The sequence below is a fragment of the Stegostoma tigrinum genome, chromosome 11 (genome assembly GCF_030684315.1).
Source record: "Stegostoma tigrinum isolate sSteTig4 chromosome 11, sSteTig4.hap1, whole genome shotgun sequence".
Classification (NCBI taxonomy): Eukaryota; Metazoa; Chordata; class Chondrichthyes; order Orectolobiformes; family Stegostomatidae; genus Stegostoma; species Stegostoma tigrinum.
This window is the reverse complement of record NC_081364.1, coordinates 63,206,591-63,229,009: the sequence shown is the minus strand read 5'-3', so window position 1 is coordinate 63,229,009 and position 22,419 is coordinate 63,206,591. Positions and strand designations below refer to the sequence as shown.

The 22,419-nt window shown below is 43.2% G+C and overlaps 1 protein-coding gene across 3 annotated transcripts in view; it reads left to right on the top strand.

Moving 5' to 3' along the window:
* Positions 1–22,419, top strand: part of LOC125460130 (protein SSUH2 homolog) — a 44,482-nt gene that overhangs the window by 13,957 nt on the left and 8,106 nt on the right. For all 3 annotated transcript variants that reach the window (XM_048547249.2, XM_048547246.2, XM_048547247.2), the window contains exons 2-9: positions 3,815–3,913; positions 4,502–4,574; positions 5,354–5,483; positions 6,219–6,279; positions 8,268–8,392; positions 14,395–14,457; positions 16,921–17,003; positions 21,919–22,011. In XM_048547249.2, coding sequence (XP_048403206.1) covers positions 3,829–3,913; positions 4,502–4,574; positions 5,354–5,483; positions 6,219–6,279; positions 8,268–8,392; positions 14,395–14,457; positions 16,921–17,003; positions 21,919–22,011 — 713 coding nt within the window. In that variant the 5' untranslated portion in view covers positions 3,815–3,828. The remainder of the gene's footprint in view (positions 1–3,814; positions 3,914–4,501; positions 4,575–5,353; positions 5,484–6,218; positions 6,280–8,267; positions 8,393–14,394; positions 14,458–16,920; positions 17,004–21,918; positions 22,012–22,419) is intronic.

Sequence of the window (22,419 nt, the reverse complement as noted above, 5' to 3'; positions counted from 1 at the left end):
TATGGCACAGTGGTGCTGCTCCTACTTCTGGCTTAGAAGGCATAGATTCAAGTCCTGCCTGCTCCAAATGTGTTCCTAACTCATCTGAACAGTTTGAATATAAATATTGACGTTCTTCCTGATTCCCCTCCTCCATTAAAGTCAATGGAAGAAACAACTGGAGAGAGATTGTATTGAGCATCAATTCAATATCACCATCTTCCATTGTTACAATTACCCACTTATTTCTTTCATACACTGTCATTTGATGTATTGGGAGTTGGAGCCTGGGGATGTTTGGTATGTTACAGTGTTCTTTTTTAAAATATATACATTTGGTGAAAATACCTTTATCACCGTACAACAATGGCGTTTGTCTATGAATTTCACTGTGTTTGTTCAAAACTTGTAAGAAATATATAAATTGAGTACGTGTGGATGAATTACTAAACAAAATACTCTGCCTCAAGAAAAAAAACACTTGGGATTATTAGGATTTATTGTGTTCAAAATGTGGCACCTCTTCAAATTGATAAGCTAGTGTCGTGCCTAGTATGGCTATTCTGTAAAAAGATTCCTTTTGCATTCGTTGGCTGAAGCTTGGGAGAAGCTAAGCTCTAAGAATTGTTCAATTCCAGGTTTGATTCCGTGGATTGCAATATCTTTGTTTCCTAGCATCATACTTGTGGAGAAGTTAAGAATTCCTGTAGTGACTTTCACGTCCTTAGGGTATCTGAAAGCATTTAACAATATATAAAGTAGACTTTTGAAATGTGATGTAAAGAGAATTGGAAGGCAATTTGATTGCAGCAAGGTTCCACAAACAGCAGTGAGGCAGAACATCTACAAATTTAGAATCATAGGATCCCTAAATGCAGAAAGAGGCCATTCAGTCCATCGAGTCTGCACCGACTCTGTAAAGAGCAAGCAACCCAGACCCAACCCCTCACACCCTACCCCTGTAACCCTGCATTTACCATAATTAATTCCCCTAACCTGCACACTGTGGGGAAATGTACCATAACTAACTCCTCTAACCCACACATCCTGTACACTATGGAGCAATTTAGCGTGGCTAGTCTGCCTAACCTGCACATCTTTGGACTGTGGGAGGAAACCCACTCTGACACGGGGAGAACATGCAAACTCCACACAGACAGTCACCCAAGGCTGAAACCAAAGCTGGGTTCCTGCTGCTGTAAGGCAGCAGTGCTAGCCACTCAGCATGCCAGCCATTTTGCCTGTGCAAGCTATAAATAAGCAATTGTATCCAACCTCACCTTCCAGCGCATGGTCTGTAGTTGTGGAACTTTGTATGCATCTGTATACTTTATAAGTGTAACAAGGGTTCTGCCTCTACTGCTGTTTTGAACAGTGAGTTCCAGATCCCCACTAGCCTCTGGCAGAAAAAACAAAATCACTGAACTGCCCGCCAATCCTGCCAATTACTTTACATTTAAGCCCTCTTGGTTATTGCCTCTGCTAACAGAAATAAGACCTCCATATCCACTTTTTCTAGGTCTGTCATCATTTTATACTTGATGCAGCTTCCTCTGTTTAAAAAGAAAACATTTCCAGCCATTAAGGGGAGATTGTGGCATAGTGATAATGTCATTGGCTATCCTCCCAGCAGTCCAGGCCTATTATAATAGGGTGATGCACATTCTAAACCCACCAGAGCAGCTAGTGAAAACTTATTCAATTCATGAATCAATGAAAGCCTATCTCAGTAACAATGAGCTTCAAACTACTATCAATGTTTTAAAAACCCACCGGGTTTACTTTAAGGAAATATATCTACTGGGCTGGCCAATATGTGACTTACCTGCCCTCTGAAGTGGCCAAGTCAGCTAATCAGCTCCAACAAACTGCTACAAAAGAGTTGATGCCAGACAGAAAGGAAGGTGGTTCTCCATCATCTTCTCAATGGCAGTGAGAGGTGGTCAACCAGTGCCAGCCTGACCCTGATACATCCACTCTTTGATCGAACATTTCAGAAAACCAATCTTTTCTCATGGTAAAAATTGTCCATCCCAGTCCAAATCCTGGTAAGCCTCCTCTGTACCTCTCCAGTGTAGTCCCAGCATAAACTCCCTGCTCTTAGACCTGAGGCCTTGCCTGTATCTTGTATACCTTCGTAGCTACCTTATTTAACCTATCTAGACGACTTCAGGAGTCCATAAATCTGTGTCCCAAGGTCCGTCTGTACCCCTACATTTCTTGCTATTCTATCGTTCTTTGCTTTTGCCTTTGCATTGTTCTCCCTTGCCATTTGCGTTACCTCATTCTTCTCTGGATTGAATTTCACATATTACCTTTCTGCCCACTTTGATACCTTCCAGCAGTCTGCAGCTTCCTTCCTCACATCAACCTGCTCAGCCATATCAGTACACTATCCCCAATCCTATGTGCTTTAGTTTTACATATTCAACACTTATCTGGAGCCATCATGAATTCGCTGTGTTCTCTGTACCTCCTTTTTTAAATAATAGGGTTACATTAGCTACCATCTAACCCATAGGAGCTGTTCCAAAGTGTATTGAAAGATAATCACCTATGCACCCACTACTACAAGGGCTATTTTCTCAAGTACTTTGATGTATATTTTTAGACTCTGGGGATTAATCCGTCTTTTGATCCCATTGATTTTCTTAGCATGATTTCCCCAGTAATATTGATTTTCTTCAGTCTTTCCCTCTCACTAGACCCTGTATTCCAAAACTTTTTGGGATGTTATTTATATCCTTCTTTCTGAAAGCAGAACCAAAATGAGTATTTAATTGGTCTGCCATCTTTTCATTCCCCTTATAACTTAACCTGTTTCTGACTGTAAGAGACCTGTATTTGTCCACTGATCTTTTTCTCTTCACATACCTTTTAGAAGCTTTTTACAATCGGGTTGCCTGCTCTGTGTGAGTTTACTCTTGTACTGAATTATTCCTCCCCTTAATCAATCCCTATATCCTCCTTTGCTGAGATTTGAAAGCTTCCAATCCTCGGGTCTACTGCATTTTTGACCAATTTGTGTGCCTGTTCCTTGGATCTAATTCCTCTTATTAGCCATGGTTAGGCCATTTTATTTTTCTGCCAAACACTCTCATGCATGTATCAGTTTTTCCAGTGTAATTTGCAAGTCCAAGACCACAATTAGAGTTATTCACCTTGGGCTGTTGTGTATTGTGGATGGTGCTCACTTAGCTGCTGTTATGCTCCCTACTGAATACTCACCTCTATTGCAGCCCTGAATATCAGCTGTGTCTCAGTGGTGGTGCCCTTGTATTTTTAAGTCAATTGTTTGTTTGGTTCAATTCCCACTGCAGAAGCCTTTGTAAATTCTAGACTGACACTCCAGCACAATGTCAAGCCCTCAGCTGGCTATGAAAGACAGCATGACCTCAAAAAAGGGAATAAGGTACTTCTCTCAGTAATACTCTCTCAATCAACACTATTAGAAAGGATTATGCAGTCATTATCACATTCCTGTTTTATGGGAGCATGTTGTGCACAATTTTGCTTTTGCATTTCTTTCGTTACAACTGTGTCTTCAAAAGTATGTGCTCAGCTGTCAAACACCATGAAACATCCTGAGGTTGTGAAATACAAACCTTTCTCTCCTTCCTTACTTTAAATAATTTCTGAAATAGAAAGCCAAGCGAGGTGTATAATAGGCAGCCTGGATAGTTTTTAAAAATTGAGTGACAGGTTCAAGGAAAGACTTCCATCAGACATGTAGAAACAATTACTGTCTATAAAGTCCTCAATAGGTTTAGCTCACTGCAGTCGGTCAGAGATGTTTCATTGGCCGATACATTTCTAACTGTCCTGATCTCTGCAGATGGACCAGAGGACATGGAGAATGAGGAAGGCCCAACAGCACCTCCTATTGAAATGTTGGACAGTGTAAGAGGCTACGAGGGAACTATCGCAGGTGGAGGTAGGTTTGGAGTGAAATATCCGCATAGCGATCACTGTGAAGTGAGACAGTGATGTGTGCTTGAACTTTTACAGGTTTTCAGGTGAATGACCTTCCCATGAATACTCTAGGTGGGAGGATCATGATGAAGAGCTGAAGATTGCTACTTCAGAACTTCTCAGTGACCTCACTGTTATGCCTTTGGGTTATGGAGGATTCCTGCCACGATCACTATCCACTGACTCCCAGTGAAAATTCCAGGGGTCCACGGGATCAGTGCAAAGCCTTTGACGCCAAAGAGTCTTTCAATGCTTGCTGCTTGAATCTACCTATGAGGACTAACTACCTGGGGAAAGAAATGGTGAGCAGATTGGGCAACCCATTGGCATCTATAATTCAGTGCCATGGCCATATGGTGGAAAATCAAGGTATTAGGTGAGGGCAACTTGTAATTCACCCCAGGAATTAAAATGGACCAGTTAGCATGATAAATTTCAGTCTGGTCCTGTCCTACTGAGAGAACCCCAGCTCCACACCCTTTCAGTCTGGGTATTTAGTTGGCTGTAAATGACAGGGTTTGGTGAAATGAATCTTGCTTCTTGGTTACAGATGGAAACTACGTCTCTCCACCAGTGCACCTGTCTGACAAGAGGGACCGACCACAGCCGCAGCTGGAGTGGAGGTACACTGTCTTCCCAGAGGTCATGAATTGTCAGCCCTTAGACACACCTTCAACACAAAAGAGGCAGACCCATTCGGTTTTTCAATAACTCATTCTTAAGATTCCTCTTTGATCACAACTACCACGGCTATGTCTTTTGGGTATAAACAGATTCAAATATTGGGCTATGATGTTCTGGTCTGGAGGGTTTGAATCCCACAGCAGATGGTGAAATTTGAATCAATAAAAATGTGGAATTAAAAGCTAGTCAATAGTGACATTGTCAATTGTTGCAAAAGGTTCCATAATGTCTTTTAGGGAAGCAAATCTGCCATCCTTCCAGAGTGACTATGTCACTCTAGAACAACAGCAATACGGTTAACTGTAAACTTCCTCTGAACACTTAGGGATGGGTAATAAATGCTGGCCTAGCCATTATCCCATGAATGGATAAAGGTAAGTCACTGTTAATATTAAAGTCATTGATTGCTGCACTGCTGAGTGATTCAAAGATGCTTTATCACAGTGGAGAATCAACAAATTCTTCCCTTGGGCTACTTGTATCCCTAAACCTTAAAACTCTGTCTGATTGGTGTTGCCTGTTAACAGGTCACATAATGCAACACTGACAGGGACTCTTCCTTTTCAGTCATAAATCAACTTTCAACACCAGGAATATCTTGGGTCCTTCAGGTTGATCAGTTCAGAACACTGCATGCCATCCAAAGGGAAAGCTTGGAATGCAACATTTCACACAAATCCCTGGTTTCTGACTTGACATTTTGTCTATCTACTTCTAGAATTCCATCCATCACTGAAGAGGCAGCAAGAGAGGCATTGACAGAGTTTGCTGATGCTCACTGCTGTTACAGCAGCCACCCTGCCCAAGACATGGTCTTTCAGGATCTCACACCTTTCAACATGTACAGGGTAAGACACTTACATCAACCTTTTCTTTTAGCCCTTGACCACAGTTCGGTCCATCTTCCATTCATTTTTTTTAGCCTCTCTTCTGTTTGCTGACTCCCCTACCCCCTCTTCCCCACTGCCCCCCCCCCCCTTCCCCCTGCTGACTGAAGGTGGGATACGATTAGTCCTTTGTGATGGAAGATGGCTGTAGGATCTTGGAAGTGACAGTGTAGGAGGGACTGGGTGATAAATGCCCCCCACGATAAAGAGAGGATTGTGATTTCCCTGCCACCAGTGGTAGAACATGAAAGGCACCTTGCGATGGGCTGCAATTGACCTCTGACAATGGAGACTTATGGATAATTCTCAACTCTTTTTAATCCTCTCATGAGGGCGTCATTCCAAGACCAGCACTTGTAGCCTATCCCTAACACCTTTGAACTGTTTAACCATTTCACAGGGCATTTATAAAAACAGCCGTGTTCTTCTGGGTCTGGGGTTAAATACAGACCAAATTTCTTTCCCTAACGGGAATCACGTGGGTTTTCATGACAGTTGATAGTAGTTTCAATCTCACTGCTGGGACAAGCTTTCAGTTTCAGATTTATGAATCGAACAAAACCAGCTGCCCTGGTGCGATTTTAAACCCATGTTTGCAGAGCATTAGTCTGGGCTTCTGGGCTCGTCATTCAGTGACATTACCACTATGCTGTTCACTGGCCTAATGCAAAATTGCGTTTTTTAAATCTCTTTCAGTATCGACTGGAAACTTTCACTGAAACCCGGTCAACTGAATGGGCGCATGAGCCGTTTACTGGTAAGTGTACTTTTGGCAGAATCTTCAATTTAAGCATTTTTCGCTGTGACCACCTACAATTTATTAGTGAAATATGAGAATCTGTCTAATGACGTGCGTCTGCAGTATTCTGGAAGGCACCGTTTCAAACCAAGCCAGTGAAATGAACCAATCATCCGATCTGTTTGTAGGTTGCCATTGATCTCAATCTCAGACCTTGGTGATGCTGCCATAGTTCATTAGTGAGCAGCTCCACAGTAGCCATAGGCACTGCACTATTTGAGGCTTCCTCCAATGTACGTCCTCCACTTCCTTCATCTCCAGCCCTGTGCTCTGAAGCTCCCTTCCTAAATCTCTATCCCCTTCCTGCCTTCATTTCAGACGCTGCCTGCATGTCCTGAATCTTTGTGCTTCGTGTCAAATTTTCAATAGTTGGTTGTACTTTTTAGATCTAATTTCAGTCTATATTTTGTTCATGAAAGCAGCTAAATAAAGATGCAAATTTTTTAAAAAACAATAATTTATTAATAAATATATATGTACATGTAGTATGTTATTGCTGTTCTTCCAAAGCTTCTATTTCAATGCTTTCACATATCGGGGCAGTGGGGTCGGCATGGTCAGTTAGCTCAGTTGGTTGGATGTCTGGACAGACTGAGGTGACCATTGCCTACCCTCTGCCTGAGAAGTGGTGACCCTCACGTTAAACTTTCAGCCATTGTCTGTGGTGACTTTCACTTCCATGTATCAAAGTGTAGTCTTGAATCAGATCTAAGCGTACAATCAGTTATTGTATTCATAAGTTTGCATAAACGCCTCTAATATTGAAAAATGATACAAGGCATTTCATAGATATGTGTGGCCAGACAAAATTTGACACTGAGCACATCAGGTAGATTTTAAAAGAGATCCAAAAGTACAACCAGTAATTAATGGTATGTTAGAGATAATGGGAACTGCAGATGCTGGAGATTCCAAGATAATAAAATGTGAGGCTGGATGAACACAGCAGGCCAAGCAGCATCTCAGGAGCACAAAAGCTGACGTTTCGGGCCTAGACCCTTCATCAGAATGGTATGTTGTTTGCCAAGAAATGAATGACCAAGTGACTGGGAATGATTTCAGTGATGAGCAGGATCAGTGAGGCTGGAGGCCTGGGAAACAATTGAACCTTTCACTCCTTGCGGCCCCGTAAAGTTACCTATCAGACTCACTGTCATCTGGAGAGGGAAGGATGTAAAGTTAAGCTTCATCTAAGTGAATCTTACTTTAATGATTCATTGAAAAGACAGCCCTTGTGACATTGTAGCAGTTATACAGTACTGCACTGGAAGGTTTGGCCTACACACACAGCTTGCGTAGTGTTTGGAACTGATAACCCTCTGATGGCATCCCTGCTGCAAATTGAAATATATCGCTGTTACTTCACCATTCACCAGGTCAAAGTCCTGGAATTCCCTCCCTAAGGACATTGTGGGTCTACCTACAGCATGCGACAATTCAAGAAGGCAGTTCAACACCACCTTCTCAAAGGCAACATAATAAATACTGGCCAGCCAGTGATATCCATATCCCAGGAGTTGACAAAAAAAAATGAGTTCAACCTGATAATACCCAGAGGCAAAAAACAGTTAATTGAATGTACTGGTCATACTGAAACGTCATTTTGAAGTACATAGGATGAGACAAATAGAATGCCTCATTTGCAAGTTTGCTAGTTTTTCCTTTTGGCTTGTGGGCCCAGAAAACACTTATGTACTTAGTGTCAAATTTTCAATAGTTGGTTGTATTTTTAGCTCTAATTATGGACCATATTTCGTCCAGAAAAGCAGCTGAGTAAAGATGCAGATTTTAATAAAACCAGAAATAATTTATAGACAAGTATGTACATGTGGCACAATATTGGAGGCTGGTGTTCTGCCAGTAGACTTGGACCCACGCACCCCCCAGACCTGTGCTCCAGTGTTAAAAGTGTAATTAAAAATTATCAACTATCTACTTTTATCCAGGTCAGCCTGTTGACAGTGCTGAATGTGGATCTCCACCCCTTCCATGGGAAGTGATTGTTGAGGTCCCACCGTTGTTTCAGGATTCTGTGAAGAAGGTTCCAGTTCCTCACACTGCAGCTGTCAAGGTAATTGTCACAATTTGTTCAGTGAATCCAGGAAAGTGCTGTCCCTCTGGGGCAATCCATTCTGTCACTGCGATGCTGAAATAAGCACAGCTAAGGCCCACATTTTCACTCTCAGGGTTGGGGGAAATTCCCAACTCTGCAAAACCCGACTCGAGAGAGTCTCCTGGGCGGGTTGGACTTTTGTCGGTGGGGCAGGGTGGCAACTGAGGTCAGGCCTTTGGAAAGAGTTTGGAGGCAGCCATTTGCAAAGGATGCTGGGAGTGGAGGAGAGCTGTTTAGAGGGTGACCCCTTTAATGGGGAGGCAATGGCCTAGTGGTATTATCACTAGACTGTTAGTCCAGAGGCCCAGGTAATGTTCTGGGGACTCGGGTTGGAATCCCACCATGGCAGATGGTAGAACTTGAATTCAATAAATATTTGGAATTAAGAGTCCAATGATGACCATAAATCCATTGTCAATTGTGGGAAAAACCCACTGGTTCACTTATGTCCTTTAGGGAAGGAAACTGCCATCCTTGCCAGGTCTGGCGTACATGTGCCTCCAGGCTCAGAGCAACGTGGTTGACTCTTAACTGCCCTCTGGCAATTACGGATGCGCAGTAAATGCTGGCCTAGCATAGTGACTCCCTCATCCTGTGAATGACTGAAACAAAATACAACCTCTTCCCCACACTGGTCCCCATAGCCCCACATGTCTTCCACTGCAACCTATGCCTCCTCACCCGCCTCTTAAGCTCTTTTTCGGACAGCGCATATAATCAGGATTTAAAGTAATCATAAAATAGGACAAAGATAGAGAAAAAAAATAAAGATTTTGAACTCGCAAAAGGCCAATTTTAACTTGAAAAAACAGGATCTGGCCAAAGTGGACTAGGAGCAGGTATCGTAAAATCTTAGAATCCCTATGGTGTGGAAACATGTCCACACCGACCCTTGGAACACCCCACCCAGACCCATTCCCCCCCCCCCCCCCCCCCCCGCATTAACCCACCTAATCTACACAGCCCTGAACACTACAGAGTAATTTAGCATGGCCAGTCTACCTACCCTGCTCATCTTTGGGCCATGGGAGGAAACCGGAGCACCTGCTGGAAACCCTCGCAGATACAGGGAGAATGTGCAAATTCCACACAGACAGTTTCCCAAGGGTGGAATCAAATCTGGATCCCTGGCGCTGTGATGTAGCAGTGCGAACCATTGAGCCACCATGCAATTCTACCAATGTATAGAATTGGTGATGTTATATAGACCTGGAGTACCACTTGCTGAGGCACATCTTTCAGGATATGTTGTAGTAATCTATTGGTGCTATCATCTGTAACCAATTTTAAATTTTAATGTTTGTCTTTTTACCAAGCTAAAATAACTGTAAAAGCTTCTGGCCACTTTATACTGTTAACATGGCATGAGAAATTAACAATATTGGTCTTTCTCCAAAGTTTGCCTTTCGCTTTACAGACTCAAACTTATGGATGTGTGTGGTTTTTAAAATTTATTCATGGGACATGAGCATTGTTAGCTGGGCTAGCATTTATTGCCAGTCCCTTTATTGCCCTTGAGACGATGGAGGCAAGCTGCCTCCTTGAACCGGTGCAATCCATGTATTGTGGGTAGACTCGCAATTCCCCTAGGGAGGAAATTCCAGTTGTTTGTGCACCTTCTTAACAGTGTTGTGATGTTGTTTCATCTTGTTGGTCACTAGTGTTTCGTTCTGGGTCTAGTTTACCCTTTGGAACCAGATTTCCAGTCCATATATGCCCAATGTCCTATGGTGCCATGTGCTTTACAGGCGTTAAGAACTGACAGCTTTTGGGTAAATGTGACAAACCATATCTGTTACAGTTCGTTAATTTGATGTCCTATGCTGGATGCATCCAAAGCTTCTTGTTGTTGTTGATGATGGCGGCCTGCCATGATAGTTTCATACATCCATCTTCAAGCAATGCATCAATGATTAGCCCAGAAGTTCCTTCCTAAAGGAACTTTAGAACTAAGACTTGTAGAACTTGATAAGTCTCTCCAAAAACCCTTTGCAAAAGTCATTCAGGAAGATCCACACTAGGGCAGTGGGAGACGTTCGAAAGTGTAGTAATGAGTGCAGGACCAACACATTCCCATAAAGTTGAAAGGTGGGACTGACAAGTCCAAAGAATCCTGGATATCAAGGGATGTGGAGGATTGAATCAGGAACAAAAGGAAACTTATGATAGATATTGAAGATACAAGATACTGTGGATGCCCTAAAGGGGTATGGAAAGTGCGGAGGGTTGCTTAAAAACGGAAGTAGGAAAACAAAGAGGGGACATGGAAATACACTGGTGGATAAAATAAAGTAAAATCCAAAAGCATTTTATGAGTATACTAGGGGCACGGCAATAACCAGGGAAAGAGTAGGGCCCAATAGGAACAAAAGTAGCAATCTGTGGAGCAGAAAGACAGAGCTGAGGTACTTTGAGTACTTTTCATCTATAGAAGTGACATAGTAAAAGATTAGGTCTGTGATATACTTGAACAACTTACAGTTCAAAAGGAGGAAGCTAGAGTGATTTTAACCAGGTTAAAGTTAGGTAAATCCCCAGGCCCGGGTGAGATACATCGCAGGCTGTTCTGGGAAGCGAGGGAGGACATTGCAGGGTCTCTGACATTAATTTTTTCAAATCCCCTTTCAGCCACAGGAGGGATGCCAAAGGAGTGGAGGCCAACTAATGTGGCACCATTATTCAGGAAGAATGATAGGAAGCCACAGGCTAGTGAGACCAACATCTATGATGGGGAAACATTTGGAAAGACTTATGGGATTAAAACATAATAAATCCCTACTTGGAGAGGCAAAGATTAATCAAGGATAATCAGCATGGCTTTACCAGGTGGAGATCATACCTGACAGGTTTGTTTTTTGAGTCGGTGAACAAGGGCAGTGCAGTGGATGTAGTTTATATCAGTATGTGTGGCTTTGGAAAGGCCTCGTATGTAAGACTAGTCAAGAAGGTAAGAACCCATGGGCTCCAGGGAAATTTGGCAAATTGGATCTAAAATTGGCTTATGTGACAAAGGGCAGAAAGTGGTGGCTGAAGAGTGCTTTTGCGGCCAGAAACCTGTGTCCAATGCTGTACCACAGCATTCGGTGTGGTTCCCTGGAGTCATTTTGGCTGAAACAGAGACTCTCTGTCTGCACAAAAATGCGTACCTACGATTCTTGTGATGAATATGAAGCAGAAATAGAAATAATTAGAGAAATAATTTATATGTAAAATGTGCCCTTCATTACCTCAGAATTTTCTTGTCTTAATGTCTTTTGTCCTAATTCTGTTCAAACCTTACCAGCCCAACATTTCTGCTATGTTTTATTCTATTTTAACATAATCTTATCAATTTTATTCAATGATGTCTGAATCTATCTTGTTTAATGAATCTGAACCAATTCTATCCAATCCCAATTTCTCTCTCTGATTTTAAATGATGACCTGTTGTGAAACCCTGCACTCTTTTCATTGTAATAAAATATCTATTTTACTTGGATAGATTTTTATAGTTCAACTGATTGAAACCTTTTTCAGACTGTCTAATCCAATCTTTCCAGTTCTAATTCAGTTGGTTGAGCTCTAATCCATCCTGTTGAAGGGAGCCTATTGTTCAGAGTGAGAATAAAATGTCGTACCTTACCGTTAAGAGTTCATCTTTTGAGAAGAGAAGAGAATGGGCGTGTTAGCGAGAGGCAACATGGTTTTGTGAAGGGGAGGTCGTGTCTCACTAACTTAGTTGAGTTTCTTTTTTGAAGAAGTGACGTAGATGATTGAGGTTAGGGTAGTGGACGTTGTCTACATGGACTTCAGAAGGCCTTTGACAAGGTCCCTCATGGAAGGCTGATACAGAAGGTAAAGTTGTGCAGGGTCAGAGGTGAGCTTGCAAGGTGGATTAAAAAACTGGCTTGGTCATAGAAGACAGAGGGTAGCAGTGGAAGGGAGCGTTTCTGAATGGAGGGCTGTGACTAGTGGTGTTCTTCAGGGATCAGTGTTGGGACCTTTGCTCTTTGTAATGTATATAAATGATTTGGAGGAGAATGTAACTGGTCTGATTAGTGAGTTTGACAATGACACAAAGGTTGGTGTAATTGCAGATAGTGATGAGGACCGTCAAAGATACAGCTGGATATAGATCAGTTGGTGTCTTGGGCAGAGAGATGGCAGATGGAGTTTAATCTGGAAAAATATGAGATAATGCATTTTGGAAGGTCTAATTCAGATGGAAAATATACAGTAAATGGCAGAACCCTTAAGGGTACTGATAGGTAGTGGGATCTGCGTGTACAGGTACACAGGTCACTGAAAGTGGCAATGCAGGTGGTAAAGGTAGTCGACAAGGCATATGGCATGCTTGTCTTCAACGGCCGGGACATTGAGTTTAAAAATTGGCAGATAATGTTGCAGCTTTATAGATCCTTAGTTAGGCCGTATTTAGAATATTGTGTTTAATTCTGGTCACCACACTACCAGTGGCTTTGGAGAGGGTAGAGAAAAGATTTACCAGGATGTTGCCTGGTATGGAGGGTATTAGATATGAGGAAATGTTGGAGAAACTTGCGTTGTTCTGTCTGGAACGACAGAGGTTGAGGGGCGACCTGATAGAGGTCTACATGATTATGAAGGTCATGGGCAGATTGGACAGTCGGAAGCTTTTTCCCAGGGTGGAGGAGTCAGTTACCAGGGGCCATGGGTTTAAGGTGCGAGGGGCAAGGTTTAAAGGTGATGTATGAGGCAAGTTTTTTTGCACAAAGGATGGTGGGTGCCTGGAACTTGCTGCCGGCGGAGGTAGTGGAGGCAGACACCATAGTGACTTTTAAAGGGCATCTTGACAAATACAGGAATAGGATGGGAATAGAGGGATACGGTTCCCAGAAGGGTAGGGGGTTTTAATTGTGACGGGCAGCATGTCATTGCAGGCTTGGAGGGCTGAAGGGTCTGTTCCTGTACTGTAATTTTCTTTGTTCTTTAAGGACTCCGTGTACTGTGTGTATGCAATACTGTGATTCTGCCTGGCAGTATGTCTGCTTTGTGTTTGCAAGCTGCACCCAGAGAAAACTCTGTTGCTGTACTGTCTGCTCCACACATTAAAAATGGTTTACTGTTTTAAATAAACTAACCCATGGAGTTAATCAGTCTTTGAAAAGCAGTTGAGTATTAGATGGCCATTATTAACATGACATGGTGAACATGTGGAAAACATTGTCCTTATGAAGATTATTGTGTTTAAACAGTCAACAGGAAAGTTAATCTATAGATGAAATACATGGTTAACACTCTTAAATCATGCTAACATGTTTCAGTTCATTACAGCATTGGAGGTTGTTGAAAACATAGCTTACTGATAAACAGACAATTCCCTGCTGAGTGTCCAGTTTAATTTTGTTGCAGAAAGTAAGTGATCAGGGTATGCGATGGATCAATAGCAAGCAAGGGAAGGTCAAAGGCATTTTGTCAAAATGTCTTCAAAGTTCACTAGTTTAAATTGAAATGTAACAGACTTCCGATCAGAATTTCACATGTTTAAACAGCATTCAGAGCAATGATTTCTACATATGGATGTTTCTAATGTGGAAAAACAAGCAATTGACACAGACTGCACTTAAGGAGCATCTTCAGCTAAAATAGAGACCATCTGACATTCCACCTGAGGCATGTGCATCAAGTGATTGACAAACCAGAGTCTGACAGAATACACAGTCATTTTTAACTGTCAGTCTCATGGAAAATATTAATATCATCACACCATCTGAATTGTTTGTATAAATTCAAATTATCTGTCCTCAGAAAACTGGTGACTATTTGTTATTAGCTAAGGTTGACTCAAGTGAGTGCCAATATAGTACCCCTGTGAATTAAAAAAATGTTCCCACAACATAAGAAGCTATCCCTGAGGAGCAGCTGATGTTTGCAGCATTTTGTAAAGTTGCAGTTGGGTTGCTGGAGACTAGCTTCATTCGATGAATTATGTTTTGTTTCAGTGTTGCCACAAGTGCAAGGGCCGGGGGAGATATAGGTGTTCGCAGTGTGGTGGAAAAGGAATGGTGAGTAACAGATTGTATGGTTCAGTCTTGACAGTTTGCAGTCATTTACATGTATTCTGTCTGTGTGATAGGATTAACTAACCAACATCCTATTCTCCTTTCCTCCTCTCCACATCTGAAGCTGCTAACTCTGGTAAGTGGACAATTCCAGTAGCTGTACCAGCACCTTGCAGATTCCCCTTAAAACTGTTGCAGACTATTTGGCAGCAGTGTCATCACAGTATTGCACCCAGATCCTGCGTTCTTCAAGTTATTACAATTCCAGACAGTCAATTTTGAGATTCTTCTCTTTGCAGGTTGATTTGAAATTCTTTCGTCCTTTTGTCCTAGTTCTTTTTGATAGGCACGAGATGGCAGCACTGAGTGACAGAAACTGCTTTTCCCTTCTTTTACTTGTGTTTAGTGGCAACTCTCAAAGCTGTGATCCTGACACCACACAATGGGACAATGAGGCTGTTAACACACACATATACCAAGGTTGAAACTCACTTTTAGATCCTATCGCTGGGAACTTGGTAAATATGACTGTAGTCCAGACTGGTGCCTATTTTTAATCATTAAGTTCATAGTTTGAGCTACTCACAGTGGATTAAAGTTCAGCTTTTAGTGCATTTCTCCCTTTTTTTTGAAGTCTGACCATTGAAGCTTCCTTGACACCTCATTAGGTTTGACAGTCCCAGTCTTTCTCTCAGGAATCTGCAGCCAACTTCCACCTATATAGTCATTCTTTGAAACAAATTTTGTAATTAAAGTTCAAGATGTTGCTAGGTGAGCTGTAGTCAGAATAATGGCCCACTGTAATTCTATCTGCTTATCAGTGGGGAGCTGCTGGGTGGCAATAAAGTGCAGCACTTCTTCAACATAGCTTCACCCCTCATATCCTCTGGCCCAGAAATGCCAGTTATGGTGGACAACACAGCTCAGATTCACTAAATCAGCACTGACCAGAGATTGGACGTGAACACCACATTGGGAAATACATTTCAGCTTTTGTGTCGGGTCTAGGTGTTCTCTATTATGGGCTTGCTCAGGCCACGGGCACAGACCAGAGCACGTCCTCACCTTACCTTGTAACTGGACCAGTATTCATGGTTAGAGCTAATCGTCCAGTCAGGACAGAAGATCCAGTCTCACTGTGATAATTTGAGAATTGAAATGTGATAAGGCCACTGTGGTCCTTTAGGGAGGAAACAATGACCTTGCCCAGTCTGATTAACATGTGACTCCAGTCTGTAGCTGTTGGTTAACCACTTTACCACTCTGTGAAATGGCCTAACACTGTGATGGGCAAGAAAGGATAGTCTTGCCAACTTAGCCACACCCTTGGAACTAAAACAATAAGTTATTTTGATACGGGCAGAATTTCACTGTTGTGCAAAGCAAGCTTTAAAAATAGAACTTAGAAATGTTTTTTGACTAAAAATGTTTAAGTGTGTTTGACAAATAGAGTGTTTTGAAAAGTGAGTGAGAATACCAACTATGTGGGCATGGGGTGCGTGGGGCATATCTGGCATTGACAGCCAGACTCCTGTAGCATGCAATATTAAAATATAAAGGGCTGGACACAATATTCAATTGAACTAGATTTCAAGAACAGACTGCCTTTGAATTCATACAGCGACTTCAATGACCTCATCATCTCAAAGCACTTTATAGACAACCTTTAAACTGCGACACACCAGGGATCCAACAGCAGGTTTATGCAGACCAATATCCAAACATCAGGAACATGGCAATCTATTTTAGTGACATTAATGGATAGGTATTGGTAGTGATGTGCGAGAGAGCGCCCCTTCTCCAATCATGCCATCATCTCACATTCACCTGAAAGAGCAAAAGGGTCCTTGGGTGACATCTTATCTGAGAGTTGGTGCCTGCCACAGTGTAGCACTTTCTCAGTACTGATAATTTGAGAATTGAAAATTCTGTGTTCAAGTCTCCAAGAAGACTCTCAGGCTTGATTTCATACGTGAGAATACACATTTAACACTCATTGTTGTGGGATGGAGGGAAGAGAGGAGGTGAGAAAGTAAATTGAAGCATTAAAAAGGAGTAAAGTTTGGGCAATCACAAGCAGTGTGGCTTGGTACACACAATCCTTCACCTGGCTTCTGTGTTGAATCCAGGCAAATTCCTGTGTCATGGGGGACCATTCTGGCCAGGCAGGGAATCATTACGAATGGGTGGGTTGTTAGTTTTACACGCCACTCAGTATTGCTCTTCAACAACTTGACTTCTCCAGTTGGGTGAAGAGATCATCATTGTCACCCTCCTGCCTTTCCTTCCAGCCCTTCTACCAGCGACTGTTACAAACTGAGTTCCTCTATGAGGGCTGGTCCTTGTCCTCTGCTGCACAGCGCAAGGGTGAGCTGGAGTGTTTCAGACCCATATGTAACCGCTGGGTAATTGAGACGACTGATTTCCATGAGCATGTCATGTACATTCAGTTCTTTTTAATTGCAGCTCAAATGTCTGCCGTGTGGTAGTCGAGGAATAGTGCACAGAAATAAGAGGTGCATCCAGTGTGGAGGCAGAGGGGTAAAAAGGTAAATAAAAATAATCCTTTTGTTTAGACTGTGCTGCAAAGATTTGTGCTCCTGAGATAGATTTCTGATTACATGGTGCAATTGAGTAAAGGTGGACCTCTGGCTGAGCTTCAGCAGCTCTGATTTATAGAGCATGGAGAGGTTCAGGAGGGATCCCCATACATTATTCAACGCCAGAGGTTGGTTACAGAAAATCCAGGCATATACTTTTCTGGTCAGCGTTTAATTTCAACCTGTTCATCACAAAACTTCAATTCTACTAATTACTTGTTCCCTATGTGTACAATGTGTACATAACACAGTCACGTTCTCATTTAATTATCCCTCAATTGATCTATAACCATCGCATGTTCCTTACTTCCATCATGTCTCAGGTATCCCCGACTGACCTCATTTAAGGAAAATAGAGCCCCCTGCTGCTAATGTATATTTTACTATTCTTCTGATCTTTTCAGCCTCCCAAGCTAAAGGACAGCATTTACTTCCCTCTCCCTGAAAAAAAACCCTTTTGCACTTCAGAGCCCATCAATAAAAACTAGAGTGGAGCTGGATGAACACAGCAGGCCAAGCAGCATCTTAGGAGCACAAAAGCTGACGTTTCGGGCCTAGACCCTTCATCAGAAAAGGGGCATGGGGAGAGGATTCTGAAATAAATAGGGAGAGGGGGGAAGTGGATCGAAGGTGGATAGAGGAGAAGATAGGTGGAGAGAAGACAAACAAATTAAAGGGGCGAGGATGGAGCCTGTAGAGGTGAGCATAGGTGGGGAGGCAGGGAGGGAATAGGTCAGCCTGGGGAGGATGGACAGGTCAAGGGGGTGGGATGAGGTTAGGAAGTAGGGAATGGAGGTGTGGCTTGAGGTGGGAGGAGGGCATAGGTGAGAGGAAGAACCGGTTAGGGAGGCGGGGACGAGCTGGGCCCATTTTGGGATGCAGTGGGGGGAGGGGCGTTTTTGAAGCTTGTGAAATCCACATTGATGCCATTGGGCTGCAGGGTTCCTAAGCGGAAAATGAGTTGCTGTTCCTGCAATCTTTGGGTAGCATCATTATGGCACTGCAGGAGGCCCAGGATGGACATGTCGTCGAAGGAGTACGAGGGGCAGTTGAAATGGTTCGCGACTGGGAGGTGCAGTTGTTTGTTGCAAACCGAGCGTTGTTGTTCTGCAAGCGGCTTCTGCAAAGTCCACTGACTTCCAAGGCTACTTAGAATACACCTCCTCCCACCCACCTTCCTGCAAAAATTCCATCCTCTATTCCCAATTCCTTCGCTTCTGCCGCATCTGTTCCCAGGATGAGGCATTCCACTCTCATACATCCCAGATGTTCTCGTTCTTCAAGGACCGCAACCACGCCCCCCCCCCCGCCCCCCCCACCCCCACCCCCCAACAGTGGTCGGGAACACCCTCGACCTTGTCTCCCGCATTTCCCGTAACTCATCCTTCACACCCCGTCCCCACAATAACCGCCAAAAGAAAATCCCCCTCGTCCTCACATACTACCACACCAACCTCCGGATACAACACATCATCCTCCGACACTTCCGCCATCTACAATCCGACCCCACCACCAAAGACATTTTTCCATCCCCACCCTTGACTGCCTTCCGGAGAGACCACACTCTCCGGGACTCCCTTGTCCGCTCCACACTCCCATCCAACCCCACCACACCCGGCACATTCCCCTGCAGTCGCAGGAAGTGCTACACTTGCCCCCACACCTCCTCCCTCACCCACATCCCAGGACCCAAGAAGACTTTACACATCAAGCAGATGTTCACCTGCACATCTGCCAATGTGGTATGTTGCATCTGCTGTACCCGGTGTGGCTCCTCTACATTGGGGAAACCAAGCGGAGGCTTGGGGACTGCTTTGCAGAACACCTACGCTCGGTTTGCATCAAACAACTGCACCTCCCAGTCGCGAACCATTTCAACTGCCCCTCCCATTCCTTGGACGACATGTCAATCCTGGGCCTTCTGCAGTGCCACAATGATGCCACCCGAAGGTTGCAGGAACAGCAACTCATATTCTGCTTAGGAACGCTGCAGCCCAATTGCATCAAAGTGGATTTCACAAGCTTCAAAAAACACCCTCCCCCCACTGCATCTCAAAACCAGCCCAGATCATCCGGGTCTCCCTAAGTTGTTCTTCCTCTCATCTATTCCCTCCTCCCACCTCAAGCCGCATCTCCGTTCCCTACCTCCTAACCTCATCCCACCCCCTTGACCTGTCCGTCCGCCCCAGACCGATCTCTTCCCACCTATACTCACCTCTATAGGCTCCATCCCCGCCCCTTTAACTTGTCTGACTCCTCTCCACCTATCTTCTCCTCTATCCACCTTTTATCCGCCTCCCCCTCTCTCCCTATTTATTTCAGAACCCTCTCCCCATCCGCCTTTTCTGATGAAGGGTCTAGGCCCAAAACGTCAGCTTTTGTGCTCCTGAGATGCTGCTTGGCCTGCTGTGTTCATCCAGCTCCACACTTTGTTATCTCGGATTCTCCAGCATCTGCAGTTCCCATTATCACTAAAAACTAGTTTTGTGTTTCTGGCATCTCCCAACGATTGGAAGTTCAAAACTCAATGTTTCACCTTTTAAGTTTTAAATGTTTGATCAAGTAATAACTTGCACCATGAGATTTTTCATAGTTTTACTCGACTTTAATACTACAAAACTGACATCTGTCCTTGTTTGGGTGACCAGCCAATTTGGTTGTCCAACTAGCCTTCTGTTTTGGAAGTCACTGCATCTTTTTGTGAGGCCCCACTTTGACGAATAACAACGAGGCTAACATTTTCTAAATAAAAGCCCGACACAACTGCAGATACTGTAAATCAGGAACATAAACAAGGTTGCCAGAAAAGCCCAGCAGGTCTGGCAGCATCTCAGAATGGAGGAAGGGTCACCAGACCTGAAATGTTAACTCTGTTTTTTCCTTCAGAGTTAACATTTCAGGTCCAGTGACCCCTGCTCTGTTCTGAGACGCTGCCAGATCTGCTGGGCTTTTCCAGCAACTTTGTTTTTGTAACATTTCCTAAAGATTACAGACGTAAAGTGACTGATTTCCAATCAAATATCCTTAAAATCCCCAGAATCCTGATTTCCAATTTTGAATTCTGCTTAAGCTCATTTGTATGAATTGTTTTCAAATTCACTGCTCCCACCATACAAAATATCATCGACGCACATCGTAAAATTAAAGGTTTCCTCATGGTGCCTGGAAAACCCAGTGTAGTCTGCTTTTAACTGAAGATAGCCCAATATTAATAAGTTAGACCTTACTGAGAAGACTCGAGAAGCATCATCTAGACCATATACACATTTATCTTCCAGAGTGTCCCAACAGCGTTTGGAGCCTTTTCTGGAGGGTGAAGCACTTCCCGTTTGAGCTGATCTCACTGCAAAAATATCGTACTTGTTGAGGATAAAGCCAAGAAAACCTTAAGAATTACTTTTCCTCTCATCGTGAATCTACTCATATCTTGATCCCCCTGTTTTTCTTCAAAACCTCATGTCACTAGCCTTGTTTTAGCCTTCTACATTCTATAAGAGGACATTGAGTCTATCTATGGGGCAGGGCTAGCTATGCTCGACCTAGAACCTCTACGTATACTCTATTCAAATTCTTTTCAAATTTGTAATTCTTGTGTTTGACTTCTTTCGTTATCTTGTCTCCAATTTTATTTGTAGCCACTAAGACTGCCTGATCACATTGAGCCTCTGTTCCTGGCAGTATGCCTGGTTTATATTATACTTCTTGGCCTATCTTGCAATCAATCTCTTTCTGGACTGTTACTGTTCAATCTTCACTTTCTATTAATAAGATTCCTTTTAAGGATTCATGATCTCTTCCTAACCACTCTGAGCTTACACAGCATTTTGTTGCCTTCCGTTTTGTACTTCAAGTTCCCAATCCATTTAAGTCCCTCATCTGTTCATTCAATGTGTTGTTATATGTTCCAGTGACCAGCCGTACTTATAAAAGTCACATTCCTCCATTGATTGGCTGCTTCTGGTAAATTTGTGACTTTACTTCCCACTTTTAGTATTTGTCCTTTGGGACTAATAGCCCCATATTGATCATCAGAACTGATCTGTCCTTCACCAGACAAACATCAATTGCAACAGTCTGATAGTCAGACCAGTGTACCGTATGGATACGCGAAGTACTAGGTCTCTTGTTAATTTCTGTAACTCTTCTAGATTCTGCAAATTTGCAATCCAGACTGAGCAGCCTTGAAGAGTTCAGGTGACCATTTCGAGTCAGTGGGGCTAAATTCTTATTATTCAATCTGAGCTTTTCAGAAGTAAGGTCAGAAAACACACCCATACACAAACAGCAGTCAAAATCTGCAAATCTGCCCCACTCCCAAAAAAATCAGGTGCAGAGCTGCAAATTTCAAAACTAAGTACGTGTCTCAGGAATCATGGAACTATGGTGTTAAGATACAGATCAACTACGATCTGATTGAACCTGAACTGGCATGAAGGACTGATTGTTAAGAGCGGCAGAGGACCAGAATAAACTTGAAGGACTGTGGAGACAGAGCAAGTGAGAGGGATTGTTTGACAGCTTGTCAAGAGAGTCAGCGTGGGCATGATAGGCTCAAAAGTCTCTCTCTGTGCATTGCTCCATGAAATTGCCTGCTGTGTGCATTGGTGTAGTGGAAGAGATTCTCACTTGTGGCACAGGCTCTGTTAAATTTTACTCTTTTAAAGTTGACAGTTCACATTTATAAATTGCAGTTGGCCTTTTGCTGCTGGTGCCTCCAAAATTGAGCCCTCGGACCCACAAATACATCATGTGCCCACTGTCTAGATGCAATACTAAGATATTCAATAGACAATTGTTTGACTTTTTAAAGTGTCTGCAGAATGAATAGGTTTGCTCCAGATAACATCTATGTCCTTGCACTCAGGTGTGGCCCTTGTCTAGGCCGAGGCACTCGGACCTGCCATGTCTGCAAAACCAGTGGCTATCTGCTGTTCTACATACAGCTGACAGTAAAATGGTAAGTGTCAGGGTAAGATAGAACCCTGTAATCCCTATGGCCCTTCAGCTAGAGGTATTGTTGTACACCCTTTATTCAAATGTAGGTGGGAATTGTGTGCCTCTGCTGAGTTTGGCAAGTTTATTTCTCCTGCAGCTTGCATCGAGCGAATTCATAACGGATCGAATTTTCCAAGCAGCGGCAATCACAGTCAGAATTCTTTGCCTTTCTTTTACAAACGGAGAGAGTTATTTTACTTCATTTCATCGGAACCATCAGAAGTCTTCAATTAATATGGAGGCTTACAGTAGTTTCCGGGCGTAGGGGAATTACCCAAAAGAAAATACAATTTCCTGGGCATCCTTTGGCATCTGCTATGATGAGGGTCCCACAGAATCCCCATGTGTAATTCCATCTACACTGGTATAA